This window comes from Pezoporus flaviventris, unplaced genomic scaffold, assembly GCF_033815535.1.
Source record: "Pezoporus flaviventris isolate CSIRO_AGI_PZ_B2104156 unplaced genomic scaffold, CSIRO_AGI_Pfla_v1 ptg000002l, whole genome shotgun sequence".
NCBI lineage: Eukaryota > Metazoa > Chordata > Aves > Psittaciformes > Psittacidae > Pezoporus > Pezoporus flaviventris.
The window spans coordinates 59,857,944-59,875,050 of record NW_026892550.1 but is presented as its reverse complement, the minus strand read 5'-3'; the positions used below and the strand labels follow the sequence as shown (position 1 = coordinate 59,875,050).

The 17,107-nt window shown below is 34.9% G+C and overlaps 1 protein-coding gene across 1 annotated transcript in view; it reads right to left on the bottom strand.

Moving 5' to 3' along the window:
• LRBA (LPS responsive beige-like anchor protein) overlaps positions 1-17,107 on the bottom strand; it is a 401,040-nt gene that overhangs the window by 270,065 nt on the left and 113,868 nt on the right. Inside the window, exon 35 of the mRNA XM_061440892.1 lies at positions 2,922-2,986. Coding sequence (XP_061296876.1) covers positions 2,922-2,986 — 65 coding nt within the window. The remainder of the gene's footprint in view (positions 1-2,921; positions 2,987-17,107) is intronic.

The following is a 17,107-nucleotide window of genomic DNA, read 5'->3' as shown; positions in this document are numbered from 1 at the left end:
TTCAGGGGTGGTGGTGGGTTTTGTTTCTTTGTTTTCACTATGCTTGTAACCCAGCCTTCCAAAATTTCAGCTGTTTTTTCAGTTTAGGTAGGCTTGTGGTTCTGTATTTTCACATACACGTTTTCATATTCTCTCCTATTTAGAGGGGTTTTTTTCAGTTCAAGATTCAAAATTTTACTGGGCACAGACAAATCAATTCTGCTCTGTATGTGCAGTGGACCCAAAATCATCTGGAATGCCTGGAAGCAACTGTATGTGTAACACATTAGTTACCTGGGGACATGATGAAATTCAGAACATTCTGAATGCAGCACACACATTGTAGATCTTACGAGTCCCAGAGGCAAACTTTCTGTACATATTTCTGTCCAGGGAATCCTAGCCAAAACACAGCAAGCCTAAACATAAAACTTTTAACCGCTGTGAGAGAGAGAGGTACATTCATACCTTTCAAATAAAAGTAAAAAATACATTTGAAAGCAAGTGTAAGGAGATTTAGATCTCTTTTTCTAGACCTCTTTGTGAAAGATTTTTCAGTCATCTTATTTGCCTGATAAACAAACAGTAGAACACACTTTAAACTGGAATATCCCCTGGGACGGTTAGTCAAAAAAAAACCTAGTAATAAACTCTGGGAATAAACCCCTGGTTTACAAGGGTTATAGGATGACCAAGACTTTCTCCAACAAGGCAGCAGACAACAGCAATTCTGTGATTCCAGAAATTCTAGGTAGTTCTTCCAGTCCTTAATTTTATTTTATTTATCTTAACACTCCACATGTCATGGTACCCCCACAGACATCCTCCCTTAATTGCTGAAATCAGTTCTGTCCTTTGTGCAACTACCTTGTCTTCTTTTCTTGTGTACTTACAGAAACAATTTATAAATTCAAGTTTATTATAAAAGTATGCAGTTTACATCTAAATCATTATCATCCAGCTATTTTCATTTTTAAGTTTTAATGAAAACATTTCAGCTTTTGGAGTTAAGATTATAATGTTATGGCAAAAATACTGAATATACAATAGCAAATGCAGTAAAATACAAGGCCTCAAATGTTTTAGTGTAAGTGTTAGTATATGTGGAACCTGCATAAAGAGAAGAAAAGAGCAGTTCTGGAATATAAGTTCATGTCATATAAGGGATAATAGTTTCATTTTTGTGAATGCTGAAAAGCCACAAAGCACCACAATGACCAATTCAGCAATAACTTTAAAGGCTCCTATGAACAGAAATGGAAGGAAATAGAGAAAGATAAAAGGAGCCATTTTTAAGAAATTAACCTCCTCTCCCCCATAATGAAAGTTATATTCCCATTTTTTTAAAAAACAACTCTGCTATGAGCCAGAAATGAAATGAAGTAACAATTACTTAGATATTTTCTGCTAACCAAAACCACACATCTCAGTCTTCAAGGGATCATTTGTCCCTGAGACAACCACTCTGCTAAGGCTAGACTGTAAGTTATTGATGTTGTTTATGGAGGTGGGGGAGCGATTCCATCAGTCTGTGATGGGCATTGCAGATTTTTAAAAAGAAAATAGTCAATTCCAAACACTTTACTGATAGAATGCTCTCTGAAAGCTTGACCTGAACAAGCTGAATAACTGTTAGGCAACTGCTACTTACAACTCAGTCTCAGAAACTGATTTGTTCATGATAATCATCTTACACAGATGAACCATACATTGTGGTTTACATGTGTGTGGGATCTCTATGTTATCTATGCTAATAAAACATTAATCAAGAGGCAAATTTATAGCAGGCACTTTGTAAGGAAGGTCAGGACAGGTCAGCCTCACATAATAGGAAACAACTACAGGCTAGATCTTAACACTGTAACTGAACACCCTTGTTACTTTACCTTGGCCCTTGGGATCAAGACTAGTAGCAAAATGTTTTTCCTCCCTCAGAGTGGTGTTTCCCTCATCATAAACTGAAATATGACCATTAAAATGGCCGTTATTTTTAGCCATCTTGAGAACATTCACACATTTTGAAAGAAAAAAAATCTGAAATAGCCATTTTCCCCTACACCTACAACGGAAAAAAAAAAAAAACCAACAAACCCAAACCAAAACTTATGTAGCATTTTAATTTATGTGATAAATTACTTTGATTTTAACTCAGTAGCTGTCCTAACCCCGTAAAATTTATTTTCTATTGGGATTCTTACTAGGTCAAGTTACTCAGTAACAGAATTTAGGTTTAGATAAATGGCATTTCTTATAATACTCCTTAGCTAATGCATTAAGACATCTCAAAAAAAAAAAAAAAAAAGCCTTTAGAAAAGGTAAATATTGCTCTTAATGTGCTTCAACAATCGATTCCTAACGAAGAAAATATTGATGGTTCTGAATAGTCACTACAAGTCAAAGAGCATGGCCTCATCACCTCCTCTGTCATTTTCTATACATTCCAGTAATATACATATATAGTTACGGACAGAACATTAAACTAATTGGTAATATTAACAGATTTTTTTTTTTCCTTAAAGGGACTCCCTTTCTATTTTGAAGTAGATAGGAAATAAATGAGGAAACAGGAATCTAATTTTTGACACAGAAGCTTATCGTACAGTTCCTAGCTATAATGTCTTCCAAATATCAACTCCCTTCCTGAAGAGATTAGCTGAATACAAATGACAGTTTCAATGTTAACCATTGCACAAGGACAGGAAAAAGCAAATCCACGACACACTGACAAGTGAAATCTTTAATGAAACTATAGAGCATTCAGATTCTACAAAATCCCATAGTCAGTATTAGAACTGAACCGAAGTCCTAAAGAAAGTGAAATCATGCTTGTAAAACTCTAATAAAACAACACAAAAAGACATAAGAAAAGCTCTTACGAATATTTCAAGCCACACAACTTCTTGGAGGCTAACACAGAGGTGTTTTCAAATATCGTGACTTACCTTCCTTCATTGACAAGCTCAATAAAGGCAAGGCCAGCATTCTTTTGTATAGAGTTCTGCCACTCCTGAGAAAAACACAAGAGAAAACTGGTTGTATAAAAACAAAACTAAGAAAAAACATTTTCAACTACAAAGTTACACACTTTCTTTTTCAATCTTAGCAATTTACACCACCATCAGTAAATGTACAAGGCATGAATTGTGTGCTAATCAGGAAGGAAACATTGCCAGCATGAAGAACCAGAACTGTATCATTTACTCAAAATCATATTCTGTGGAGGGGAGAAGAAAATACAAGAATATCCCACAAACAACTGCATCATTTTCTTTTGCTGTGTTATGTAGTAATTCTGATTGCTTTTTGCCTTATTGAACTTTGATAATGCCAGAAACAAACTGTTTCATGTTAAAGTAAGGCTCACTCTTTATACACAATTTTTTCTTACAGTTTAAAGTCTGGTTAACATATATGCTGATAATAATCCTCATCTCAGCATCATGGAGTCATCTCTATTCAAAACAATCTGTTAATAACCCAAATATTCATCATTAACACCTAGTAAATTTCAAAACAACTTTTAACACATTTTTAACACACTGAAGAAATGGCAATGTCAGACACAAGAGCACTGCACATTTCTTACATTCAACTGACTCCTGAATTTCAGTAAAATTGTAAACCTCATACATGTAGGCAGGTTTTGCCTGGCCTCAAGAAAGAAACCAACACGGATGACCTATCACTGGGGCTTGCTTCCCTGATATGAAAACTGAGGAAAAAACAGAACTGGTTAACACAAATACCAAGAAGATTTTTTAATTCTAAACTCAATAGGAACAAGTTGACAGAGCTAAAATTTAGGGTAGTAAGTACGTGAACCTTTTATTTTGCAGGAAATGTAGAGGCATTTGCATAGAACAGGGCAAATGCAACTCTTGGTTTAACCTCTACCAATTTTCTAAACTACTACAAAAGACAGATACTGCAGCAAACAGATTGTTCAAAGTTTCATATGCTTTTCTACGTCAGCTTCTTTGATCTTTTTTCAGTCTGTGTTGTATGAAATAATAATCCTAATGATTATTCACATCACTACTTCTATCACTGCGGTTCTTATCCAAAATCTCACCAGCTCCAGAACATGGAAAAAAAGGCAAAACTAAATTCTCTTGCACAAATTTCAGATTTGCTTAATATCTGCTGAATATAGGAGGTTTTAATACCCACTGTTAGAGTACATTTTTTGCATCTCAGTGACACAGAATTACCTCTCAGTCAGTGACACAAAGGTTTGATAAGATATACACAAAAGCCACTAGAACAATGTTGTTTCTTTGCAGTTTAAATCCTGCCCCTCAAGCCCTTCCCCCGAAAAAAAACACAAACAAACAAAAAGAGATTTCCAGATTTCAAATACAGTGGAGAGATTGTAACTCTTATCACTTGACATGTTCCAGGCCCTATTTATTCTTCTGTCACTTTTTAGTTGCAATGATTTTCAAGTAGTCAGAATTAAGAGTAGAATAACTGGAATTTGTGATTTATTATTCATTATGAATTATAAATGTATTTAATTACTTTTTATATAACTACTTTATATGCATTCATAAGCAAGCACCATGCTAAGCACCAGCTAAGTTCCATTTACATATTATCATATATGGGGTTTTGTGGCGTTTGTGAGGTTTTTTTGAGGTCACATAACATAGCATCAGTGGTCTTTACTGTAACATATTATATTGTACGATCTTCTTAGTATTTCTCCCACTATCCTTCTCCCAGTTTTTCTCTATTGCCTTATTACAGCTTACACGGCTTCATGTTAGTCTGTAAGCTGTCTGAAATAGCGTTAAGCATTTATTCTTTTTTTTAATAAAAGCCTTTTAGCTGATAATTTTCCAAACAAAATAGCATATGCAACTAATCCATGTAAGTTTTTTAAATGTAATATAAAGCTGTAAAGATGATATTTTCGTATCTTCATATGATAATTGACACTATTCTGTTAGTTTAAATGGGCAAAAGCTCAAGCAAAGCAAAATAATTTTTTCCATTTATGACATTGTCCATCTGTTGCTCTGTTCTTTTTTAAAGAGCTCATTACAATACGTGAAAATCTAATTGGTGAAGATGGAGGTTGCCAAAAGTGAAAAGAAAGTGCATTTATCATGATACTTTTCAGCATTTTTCTCCATATCAGACATCATCAAAGGACGCGTTAGTCTAAACAATTTCATAAATCACAGCTGAACACACCCTAAAGCTAATTTTAAATAGTTGAAAGAAAAGACTAATGGTCATCATCTTTCATGATCCATTCAATATTTCCCCACAGTACATGTTCTCTCTCAAACAATTACACTCAGTATGCATATTGCATTATTATATCAACATCTTAGTTATCCATCTCCCTAAGGTATCAGGGAAAAAACACGTTAAAAGCTTCAAACTCAACCACTAATGCAACTAAATAACTACAAAACACACTTCAGCACTTTCCTAAGGAAGGGCTGTAAGGGAAGATCAACAAAGTCAATATTTTCATACCTGTTCTAAGCTGTACTTAATTGACCATCATTTCCTACAGATACAAATGTTTAGTAACAGAGACATAACCTACTTTTAATGCTTTCGGTCAGTGTACACTCAACATTGAAGCATGAAAAAAAAACCTGGAAGGTCTGAACACTATTCACAAATAACTATAACAAAAACCAGCCATTACAAGGAGACAAATAAGAAATCACATTTTATTCTAATACTATGTCTGATATGGAAATTTCCTCGCTCTTTATTGTTTCACATACTTCCTTAATGGAATCTGTAAACACCTCTGCAAGTACTTTAGATAAAATGCCAGTACTATATCCTTTTCTGCAACTGTCCTTCAAATCTCATATGAATTATAATTTGGTATTTAATAACACATTACATTTCCTGTAGCTACAGCACAATTCTGCCATAACCAAAATTATATACCAGTTCTCTATAGCACCAATTTCATATCAACAAGTTTCATTAACACATTCTTACTGAGTGCCCAAGACTCATCAAATGCAAACATTAAACAGTACTGGTCTTAAAAACCCCTTCTTTCAGAAACTAATGATTTCCCTCAAGGTTATATCATGCCCTACTGCTGTCCCATTTGAGTTGAGTTTATTTCATTAATTCTAACTAATCATCAATCGCATGACAGTACCAAATACTCTAATAAAACTCATAAATTACTCCATTTTCTTTGTGTAGGAAATACATTTTGTCCAAAGACCACAACATGCATGAGATCATAACCAACAATGAGATTAACCTAGCAAAACAATCTTTAGGAATTCTATATCCCATTTTATTTCCTTTCAGGTACATATACATGTGTAGTTATCTTGGTCTTCAAATGCATTGAAAAGTCTTCTGTACTACGTGATTTTCCATTTTCCTTTCTTAAAAACTAGGTATATCTCTAATCATAAGGCATCATCAGATAAATGTTCTTGAAAAATTCTACATTGAAGTTGAATTTACCAGTGTCAATTCTACTGATCAATCATCTTCCTCCATTTGTTGTTGGCTCCCTACTCATTCTGAATATCCTTGTTCAGATTCAATACTTCAGGAGCTTCTTATTTACCAGAACAGGCCTGCCCAAAAGCCTTTTCTATAAGCAGGAGTTCACAGGAGACAGCTTTAAATCAAAGAAATGCAGGTGGTTCTTTATGCAGTGCGTTACACATTAGTGAAATCTATCACACCAAAGGATGCTGTGGTGACTAAAAGTTCAACAGGATCAAGAGGAGCCTGCATATGTACATGGAAGGAAAATACACTGATACTGACTAAATAACACAGAAACTACATCCAATTCATAAAACACCCCAAACTGAATATAGCTGAAAGTGGAAGGTTATCATACAGGCTTGTCTTACTCCTCTTCAGCATCTCTTTGTGTCTATTACCTAATCCAATACAACCATTCCTAAACTCTAGTCACTCAAAAAAATGCAAAGAAAATTTTGCTGGTAAACATTTTTGTTGGTTTGTTATCTGAAGTGCTTGCCTGTAGGCAACAAATGGATATATACCTCCTCACTTGTACCTTTCTAGGAAAAAAATATTTCCATATTTCAAACAACACAAAATATGTAGCCTTCAAGCTATATAAAAGCATTTGCAAAACTAATTTGTCAATTGGTCTGATAGCTAAACAATTAAATGCGGATCTTTAACAGAATATTTAAAACATTTCCAATAGAGGAAAATGGCTTTATTTTCAATTGCAGGCAACTGCATTGCTACTTTCATTCATATATACATACACATGCATGATCCTTAGGAATTCATTTTTGTCTGAAAGTTAAAAAAAATATCCTAACAAGGTCAATATATTCCCCAATTAAGAAATATATCTATCAGTTGAAATACACATTCATAAGCAAGCAAAAAAGAGCCAGGTCTTTGCTAATCCATCCTTCCCATAAAGCTGGTGGAATTTTAATAATTTATTTTGGTTATGAAACAAAGGAGAAGGATGACTTTTGGTACTGACAACTATGAATGAAGCATGAAGGAGCACGGTGGGAAAACGTGTTAACATATGACTAAGAGACATATTATGTCCTAGAGTAAAGGTCAAATCTGCATGAAAAACTTGTTCATAGAGAGATATACTAATCTTTAAGTGCCTAAAGTAAACTATCAAGAACTTTTCAGCAGTGTTTGCACTTGGTGTCAGCACTCTCTCAGCACCACATCCACTACAGGCTTGAATGAACATCTAGTGAAAAGTAGATTATATCTCAGCTGAGTTCTTAATAATTAAAAAAAAAAATAATAACAAACCACAACAAAAAACAGGTTAGGCTGCATGTTAAGTAGAATCTCTGCAAACATAAATTCCTTTTAAAGAATTGAATCACGCTTATTTTATTCTACAAAGCTCCATTGAAAAAAAATAAAATCAACATGGAATTATGGGAAATAATGTCTAGAAACACAATGCAGCAATTTAATATCAAAATTAGCTCAGGATAAGTGTATACGAAACAAAAAATTTGCAAGGATGCGATATTTTAATATACGAGTAACATAAAAACACATTTGGAGACAATGTTATTTAGTATATATACAGTCATACTTGGATATTAAAATAAAATTTTAAAACCATAAATCAATAATGGAAGAACAATTAGAAACTGACTGAGAAAAAAATAATTTCAATAATTATAAACATGGTTCTTTCTCTACAGAAGAACACCACTGTTGCTGAATCTCGACACAAAGAAAGCTTACAAAAATATTTACTACTATCCTAAAAATTTAGAACATCTTGTCAGGGAAAAACTTAAAACAAGCTTGAATTTATTGAAATTTCAAGAATGGATACTATTCCACACTAAACAATGGCTTGTCTATGAAAGCTTCAACATGGCATGTATGTAACAAGTCAAGCTATATCACTAATCAATACAGAGGGTTTGATTTCAGTAGGGGTGATAAAAGTTACTCTAACCCTAGCCAGCTACAAGCTCTCACCAGATGATCATCATTAGGCCTCTATCGGGGTTCCACATACTCAAGCTATACAAATGTGCCCTATTAATACATGGGTCTGTCTGTTTGGCAACTCCAGTCTTAAGACAAATGGCAGCTGCTGCCCCTCAAGGTCTGAAGTCAAGTCCTCAGGGAATCTAAAAGCCCAACTGGAAAAATCAAGGCCTGTTCATTAGAGACTGCTCCAGGGGAAACTTTCAAGGCTGCCATTAGAACTATATAAAAGAGCTAATTATTTTTATAAGACTTTAAAACTATCAAACACACTCAGTTACAATAAAAAGTATTTACTGCTGGCATTCCATTAAAATGACATTGCTTTTTTTCAAAAAAATCAGCTAGTGACAGTACACAACCAAAGTCTTTGCATTAAAAATTTTAATGAGTCTTCTAGGAGAAAGTTGTGTAAAAATTAACTAGATGAGATAGTTTCTCAAGTGGAGATATAACACCAAGCATGCTGTTGAAGGAAAATATTCCAAACACACTCACATCAAACTAAATAATGAACTGTAAAGCTGGGCTGAGATTATGCGTGTGTGATTACGTACCCCTGAAAAGGACAAGAAAGTCAAGAAAAACACATGCTCAGCATTGCAAAACTGCCTGAAAAGAACACATAGCATTCTTGTTTACAACCTATGCTGTTAACCAGTAACTGAAAATGCTGCAGTACACAAGTGTATTGATAAAAGGCACATGGCCCAGTTGGTATCAAACACCAAGAATGAGCAGAAAAAAATTAAAACCAAAAGCGTTTCAGTATTTTTCCTCTGATAAAACACAGAAACAAAGATTATAACAACGATAGCTACTTTCATAAAATATACTCTGGGGAAGAGTTGGAATATGATTTTTTTATTCATAACCACAAAATTGTTTACCATTTTAGCTATCAAACAGAATCAAAGTCTCTTATACTGAAATACTTTTTCAGCTGCACTGCAGGACAACACTCTATTGAATTCTAACGGTCTAACAGATCACTGCTATAGAGTATTTATTACACAGTATTTATTACAAATCTTTTAAAAGTGCTATATGAAATTCATTAGTGTTCCTTAATCAATTCTTGGATCAACATGCACATTACCTTCCGACAGCCTAATTCAAAAAAAGCAATTACGACCCTAGTCCTTATGTAAAAGGACGACAGAAAGAAGCTATGTTACACTAGTTTAAAAGAATGAAAATGTAAAGAAAACAGATTAGGAATGATTTATATCAATGCCTAGTGCTGAAGTTAATTACAACTAACCCAATAAAATAGTGCCTTTATTATTGTACAGCAAGTAATAACCTTAGATGCAGAAAACAGAATTCTTTACTGACTTTTGCATGCTCAATTCCACAGCACACTACATTAAGAATTAAAGAAGCAGTAAATAAGCCACACAGAAACAGCAGGTTTTTAACTAAAAGCAGAAGACTCCCCTGCTGTTTAACCATTTGGGATATTCCATGTAAACAGAGCTTCCTATAAACTAGTATTATGTTGTTAGTGGTAAATGCCTAAAACTACCTTTTAATGAGAGTTTAATTTCAATGCCTAAAAGTTTGAGTTCAAGTCACAATAAGTTTTTATAGATTCTGAAAACAAATCATATGCACATAGAGCTGGAGTAGTTTGCATACTTCAGTACTACATAGTTCAGTAAAATACTAAATAAAAAAACGTCAGCTTGTCAATGACTTATGTCATAAGATTACTCTGAGACAACTACTGTCTTCTGCACAAACTACGCAAATCTATCCTAAACCACACAGTATTATGAAAGATACGCTATGTAAAACGTTACAGCACATACAGTCTTCAACAACTACACACAGCCAGAAAATCTCGACAGAGGCTACAGTTGTCATATTTTATAGTAATATAAATTTCCTTAAAACAGGATTTTAGTAATAAAAGAAAACTAAAATCACATAATCCAAAAGTTCATGTAAAATATGAAAATATAACTGTCTGCAATCTGAAAGGTCATATAAAATTATGAAAATATCACTCACTGCATAAATAAAATGCTATCAGTAATAACAAGCACAGCATAAGAGCTGCATAGAAATCAAACATTTTATCCAGTATCAAAAAAGTATGAACACATATATGAAAAACATTCATTACATGCCTTTTATAGAGTTTTAACTCACGACCTGACAAATAAAATTTTGCCCCTAGAACCAATATCAGATTAAGATGAAACAGATAAATTTATGTTAAACTCCAGTTCATTTACAATCCCAGTAAAGCCAGTTCATTTACAGTCCCAATACAGCCACAAACTGTAGAATAGGGAAAAACTGAATGAGTGGATCACTGATTTCAGGTCCTGATGGAGGAAGCAATTTGCTTGAGCAGCCTCTCCCCTTCTGTCTCCCACTGGCAGGCTGTTGCCATGACTCCTCATGAAACGAAATTAGGGGTCAGGTTTGAGTTCATCTAGCAGCAAACCTTTTCCACCACAGCTTCCTCTTCAGGTTCTTTAACCATCGCCTATTTTCAATGCTGACATGAAAGACAGTAGCTTCAGGAAGAACAGGAACAGAAATCTTAAACATGAATTAAGAAACCAAAATACCAAGCAGTTCTGTAAATATGCAGCCATGGGAAGCAAGAAACTAAAAGTCAAAAGAGATGAGTCAGAAAAACAGAAGTGAGGAAAAGGGACAACATAAGAAGAACAAAGGGAAGAGATCCAAATAATCAAGTTGCAGTGCCAGCATCATTTTTATGCAGAAAGAAAAACAAACTGAGGAACAGCAGGATTATAAAGCAACTGCCTCAACTTCAGTGCTTTTTTGTTTAACTGCGATTCTAATTTGAGTTTTTGTAAAACCACTGCATGGAAAAAACTATCTTCAAAGGTAGACTACTAGACTACTAATTATAAGGACAAGAAAATCACAGCATGCTCCTTGTTGCACAGTTGCACTAATAGTGATAGACTGATTCCACTGATAGCAACATTCATCATTACCATCACTAAACAGGAGAAGCCTTCCTGCTCAATGTCTGATTAAATAAACTGAATAAAAACTCAGCAATATACACAGCAAATACAGTTATGGAACTAAAAGCCCCTTTGTATTACCCTTTTACCCAAATGTAGCTTTGTTTCAATTTAAACTCTCATAATGAATGCATGCAAACTATGAACAAGATTCCTGCTATCACTGTACCTTTGAGGGAATGAAACCAAAGTACATAAACCAATCCTATATCTTCACTTTAAAGACAGAATGTCCAAATCTGCCCCTTATCATTCCCTTGGTAATCCTATCCTAATGCAGATCTTTTAAGAAAAGATTTAGAGAAAAGGAAGCTAAATCAACTTTTTATTTTTTATTTAACTAAAAAAAAAGCAGAAAACCTAAATGTGTCTCTTCCATTACACTCCATTTGCATACTACATTCTCTTCCTCATCCTACATCTGTTATCTTCATTCAGATTAAAATATTCTGGGTATCCATTATTCCATTGTTACACGACACCAGGCAACACAGGGTTCTATTGTCATCTGCCCCTGGACGTTGCTACAATAAACATGAAAATAGTTTTCTGCTCCTTTCACTGCAAATCTTCCCCACACAAACACACTCACCAAGCAAATTTTCCAGAAAAGCAGGAACATAACCACTTCTGGTTTAAGTAGAAATAGAAATAAATGTCTTCATAAATTCCAGCCGATGCTTCTGAATCAAATTTGACTCTAGGATATAACCACGTAACAGACATGTACCTCAACATCATATTGATTGCTGCATAATATGAATTATGAGTTTTTTCATTTAAACAAGTGAAAGATTAGTGCATCATCTTCAATAAGACAGATGCTTTACCAGTTGCAGAGATACACAAAAAGATACAGATAAGTATAAATAAGACTAAAGGTTAAACAACAAACTGAACAGCACTACCATGCAAAGCTTCTCCTGACACAAATGAGTAAACAGTACTGCTCCCCAAACCATGTGTTTCTTAAGCAGCTTTGGTTGGAAACAGAGACACATTATTTGGTTTATTAATATGAACAAAAATGTTCACATATTTATGATTAATATAAAGTCAGTGACAAGCGCTGCTGCTCACTGAACTTTCCATAATCTCATACCCCTCCCCTCCACTAAACCTCTTTCCATGGTCTCAAATTAAACAGACTAGCTGTAAAACAGCAGGGTGTCAAATTAAAGCACACTTTATTTTCAGAGGTCTCCACACTTCGTGGCTGACTTCCTGTCAGGAAGAGTTCCATTTCAGTGCAGAGCCCCATCAGCAGGGAGCTCACAGAATTAAGTGCCAGTTGATATTACTTTGTTTTGCATTTACCACCCATGAGAATATTGTTCAAAGATCTAGTTATAAAGTCAGCATGGTATCATCCTTCTGACTAGACTGCCAAGCCACAGGGTGCGCTCTCACTGCACAAAACTCACCTTAAATGGTGGTGTTTTTTTAAGTCCTAGTGTGCTGGTGAAGCAACAGGATGCCTTTTTTCTTCAGAAAAGTCTTGCTTCCGTAGCTAAATTATTTTCCCTTAGTTTTGAACATCTGAAGCACTGTACATTAATGGAAATGAAGCTGTCTTGTTTCCCTATCACAGCCCCAAGATTCACACTTATATTTGATATCCATTCTCACCCCTAAACATAAAAATTTATACATCAATCATAGAAATTCTCAGCAACACAGTTTTAAAGGCTAATATTTTTAGCTGTAGTGAACATGTGTTCCATTAAAACCCACACCAACAATATGTCCTAGATTCCTGACCAAATTCAACTAATTTTCATTTCATAAGGCAATTTTTCTTAGTAAGAGCCTATCATATCCAAAAAGCCAACAGAACAGCCACTAAAGATTGCATTAAAAAAAAATATCAGGCAGAGAAAATCCTCATTTCCCCTCCAAAACTCAACTGTAGGCATCAATTCTATTTTAGTAAGATGACCTCAAGAAAGGTCATCTCCACTCCAGTGTGGCAAACTATTTCCAAGAATGGCTTTGTGGTTTTAAACCCTATCTTTTACCCATTCCTCTATCCAGTCTACCATTCATGTTGATTTCTCCAAGCATACTGTCACAAGAAACAATGCTTTGTATCAGTCCACAGAAAAATATCATAGCTTTACCATACCTATCCACTTGTACTTCTCTACACACCTCTACGTATCGCACTCATCCCAATTTCTTTACATGTAATTTTTAATTTATTTTTGTTCAAAACCACAAAGTTCACGATTATTCTTCAGAAAACAGGTGTGTAGTATAAACAAACAAAAAAAACATTGGTTCTTTCACGCTACTTTTCTCAGTTTGCAGCTGCAGCTGATACAGTTTGCTTTTACTAAATACTTCAAAATACAGTGGCTGCAGACCGCAGTGGGCATTTTTCAGTGGGTCAAAAGTACACCTAGGTAAAACAAGTTATTTCTATCGCTTAGACAATTATATCTAACATGCAGAGAAACCAACCCCATTTATTAAAAGTATAACACAACAGATATTCTTCTTGCTTTCTCACACTAAATGTAACACATCATAGTTTATGCTCATCGTAAAATCCCACATCATACATTTCATCTCCAAACTGGGGAGTGAGAAAACCTTTAAAATATCCTCCTAGAGTAAGAATTATGGAAACATACAAGGAGATAAAGCAAAAGTACTAGTTCACACATCTTAACTACTGTGACCACTACCTGTCAGGATATAAACATCAAGTGCTTATTGCATCATTAAGTCAAGAAAAGGTCACTTCTTATGCACACAGTCTTGGCAAATCATTCCCAATACATTCCAACCTCTTTCCACACCTAATGCAAAAGCAGAGTTTAAGTTATAAACTTCCTTGATTTTTACTACTAAACACACCATGAATATACATCCACTTTACAGACTCACACAAGAAAGTGTTTATCGCAATTTAACTGTTTTAAATTTAGCCACTGATGGACACAAATGTTTTAAACTCCCTACCTGTAGGCCATACTAATTGTAAACAAGGCACATCATTCCTGAAGCCAAGTACACCATACAGAAAAGGCAGAGTTCACACATGTAAGTGTAGCAAACTAAAGCAGAATCTGAGAAATGTAAGCCTTAGTAATTATTATGAATAATAATAGTTTGAAAGAAACTCCTATTTAAACATGTTAGAGTGCTCTCAAAGCAATTCCTTGCAATTCAACAGGTTAAATATTGCAGGAAATTATATGCAATTAAACTTTCAAACAATTGAGAAAGTAACACAAAATCAAAGCAGGAATGACATTCCAACAGACAAACTTTGTTACCCTGAAGTTTCACACAGAATATATTACAATAACCTAGGTCTGGAGAGACAAAATCTATATACTGCTTAAGTCCAAGGGAAAAAAAAAAAACACAGCTAATTTAAAATATAATTTCAACATACTCTGGTTCAAAGGGAAGGTTTTCCCAGCTGTTTCCATTTATTTAAATCTTATCTGAATTGCAGTTACCTCCCAAACTGATCTGCAGTTTCAAACACTTGGAACGTACAACATAGTTCAATGAAGCAAGCAGCAAAATATCTATAGCACAAAGTAATCCATTTGTAATTATTCCAAGTACTCTGCTCAGTGACATATACCCAACATAGAAGTTGTCAATACACATTTTCAGCACCCAAAGGGAAATCAGAGATGGAGGAAAAATTCCCACTTGGGAAAGAAAGAAGCCACAGTATGTGTAAAAACCCCCCGATATATCAAGTAAAACAGAGAATTCAAGCGATCCAGAAAACAGATTTGACATTCTAACCTTCTGTTTTGTTAGAAAGAAACTTAGTGACAATATTGTATTTAATATCCAACCACCAAAGGACTGCACTTCAGGAGTCTGGATTCCACAGCCAGTGCTGTCCCACACCTTCCAAGGGCTTTCATTCAATTTCTCCAGGGTTAATACCGCTGACCACCAGCCAAATAGCACATTGTGTTGATATCAAGTGCCTGGCAATGCAGAAGAATGCAGAAGCCCTAAACTTCAATCCCCAAACCTTACAGAAAAGAACTGAGTATTCATATATCACCACCAAAGAAGGAAACTGCAATTGAGGACAAAGCAGATGAATCACAATGTTGCTTTTATAGAATGAGAAAGCTTAATTTTTCTCCACATGCCTGGTAAATTTCCTTAAACTTCAGCACAACTAATTACATTAGGAGGATATGTTGAAATTTTTCCTTCAACAGATTATTCTACTTAGTGATAACAATAAGTATTACCTGAAACCTAAGTCTCTTCAACCCCAGGAGAGCATTGTTCCTGGCTACTGTGCAATCTACCTTCCCCTGTCTCTCACTTTGACCACAGTCTCCATCCTCCAAAACTAGATGAAAATACACATTACAGGGGAAAAAGAGTAATGGGAATTCTTGAAGAGTTTGTCAAGTAAAATTGGTTTACTGAAAATATCCTGAAGCAGCACTGTAAATAAAGCTCAACAGAGATTCCTCAACTACTTTCCATCCAATAGCATCTTAAATAATTGGATGAGAACCTCCTATTTTGTGTAACAGCTACAAGAGCCATGCGATTATTTGTTACAAAATTGCACTAGGAGTATTCCTACTAGTGCCTGCATAACAATTAATAACATGCTTACCAATCCCATGTTTTCAAATGTTAAGATTTACATGGTTTTATTAATATGCCTAGCTTCAGAATCTAAATAATCCATAACAGTTAAATGATCTTGAATACTCTCAGTTTCTCCAACAGTCACCTCATCTCTACAACAAATTGGGTGGCAGATATTCTTCCAAACTTCCAAGTTCTTCAAGAGTACGAGCGGGGGAAAAAGTACACTAAGAAGTCTCTGGCATACCTGCAGGCCAAGTATTTTTCTGTGCATCTCAACACGATGTCTTCATACTAAACTGGAAACACTGATACTTCATAACATTGCACAGAGAGCTAGCAATACAAGGCAAACACTTGTGGGTATAATCTGTGCAACATCTTCCCCCAAACATAACAACTTAGATTTTGGGAAGTTATCTGTTGAGATCTAAATCATTTTAATTTGCCTAATGCAGTTATGTTTCTAATAATTTTATCATAAGAGCCATCTATTATTAAAATATTTATGGTTTGGGTTTTTTTGAAACTCAAATACAGCCACATTAATTTTTGGTAAAAATAAATATCCTATTACCATAAGTTCACACTGTATAATCAAAAAAACTTCCAACTCCTGAAAAAAAATGGCTTTTAAAAGAAAATTAGAACATGCATTAAAATTGATAGAAATTCATACTGGGACCGGTATTATTTAATATATTCATCAATGATTTAGATGAGGGAATTGAGTGTACTATCAGCAAGTTTGCTGATGACACTAAGCTGGGAGGAGTGGCTGACACACCAGAAGGCTGTGCTGCCATCCAGCGAGACCTGGATAGGCTGGAGAGTTGGGCAGGGAGTAACTTGATGAAATATAACAAGGGAAAGTGTAGAGTCCTGCATCTGGGCAGGAACAACCCCAGGTTCCAGTATAGGTTGGGAAACGACCTGTTAGAGAGCAGTGTAGGGGAGAGGGACCTGCGGGTCCTAGTGGACAACAGGATGACCATGAGCCAACACTGTGCCCTTGTGGCTAAGAAGGCCAA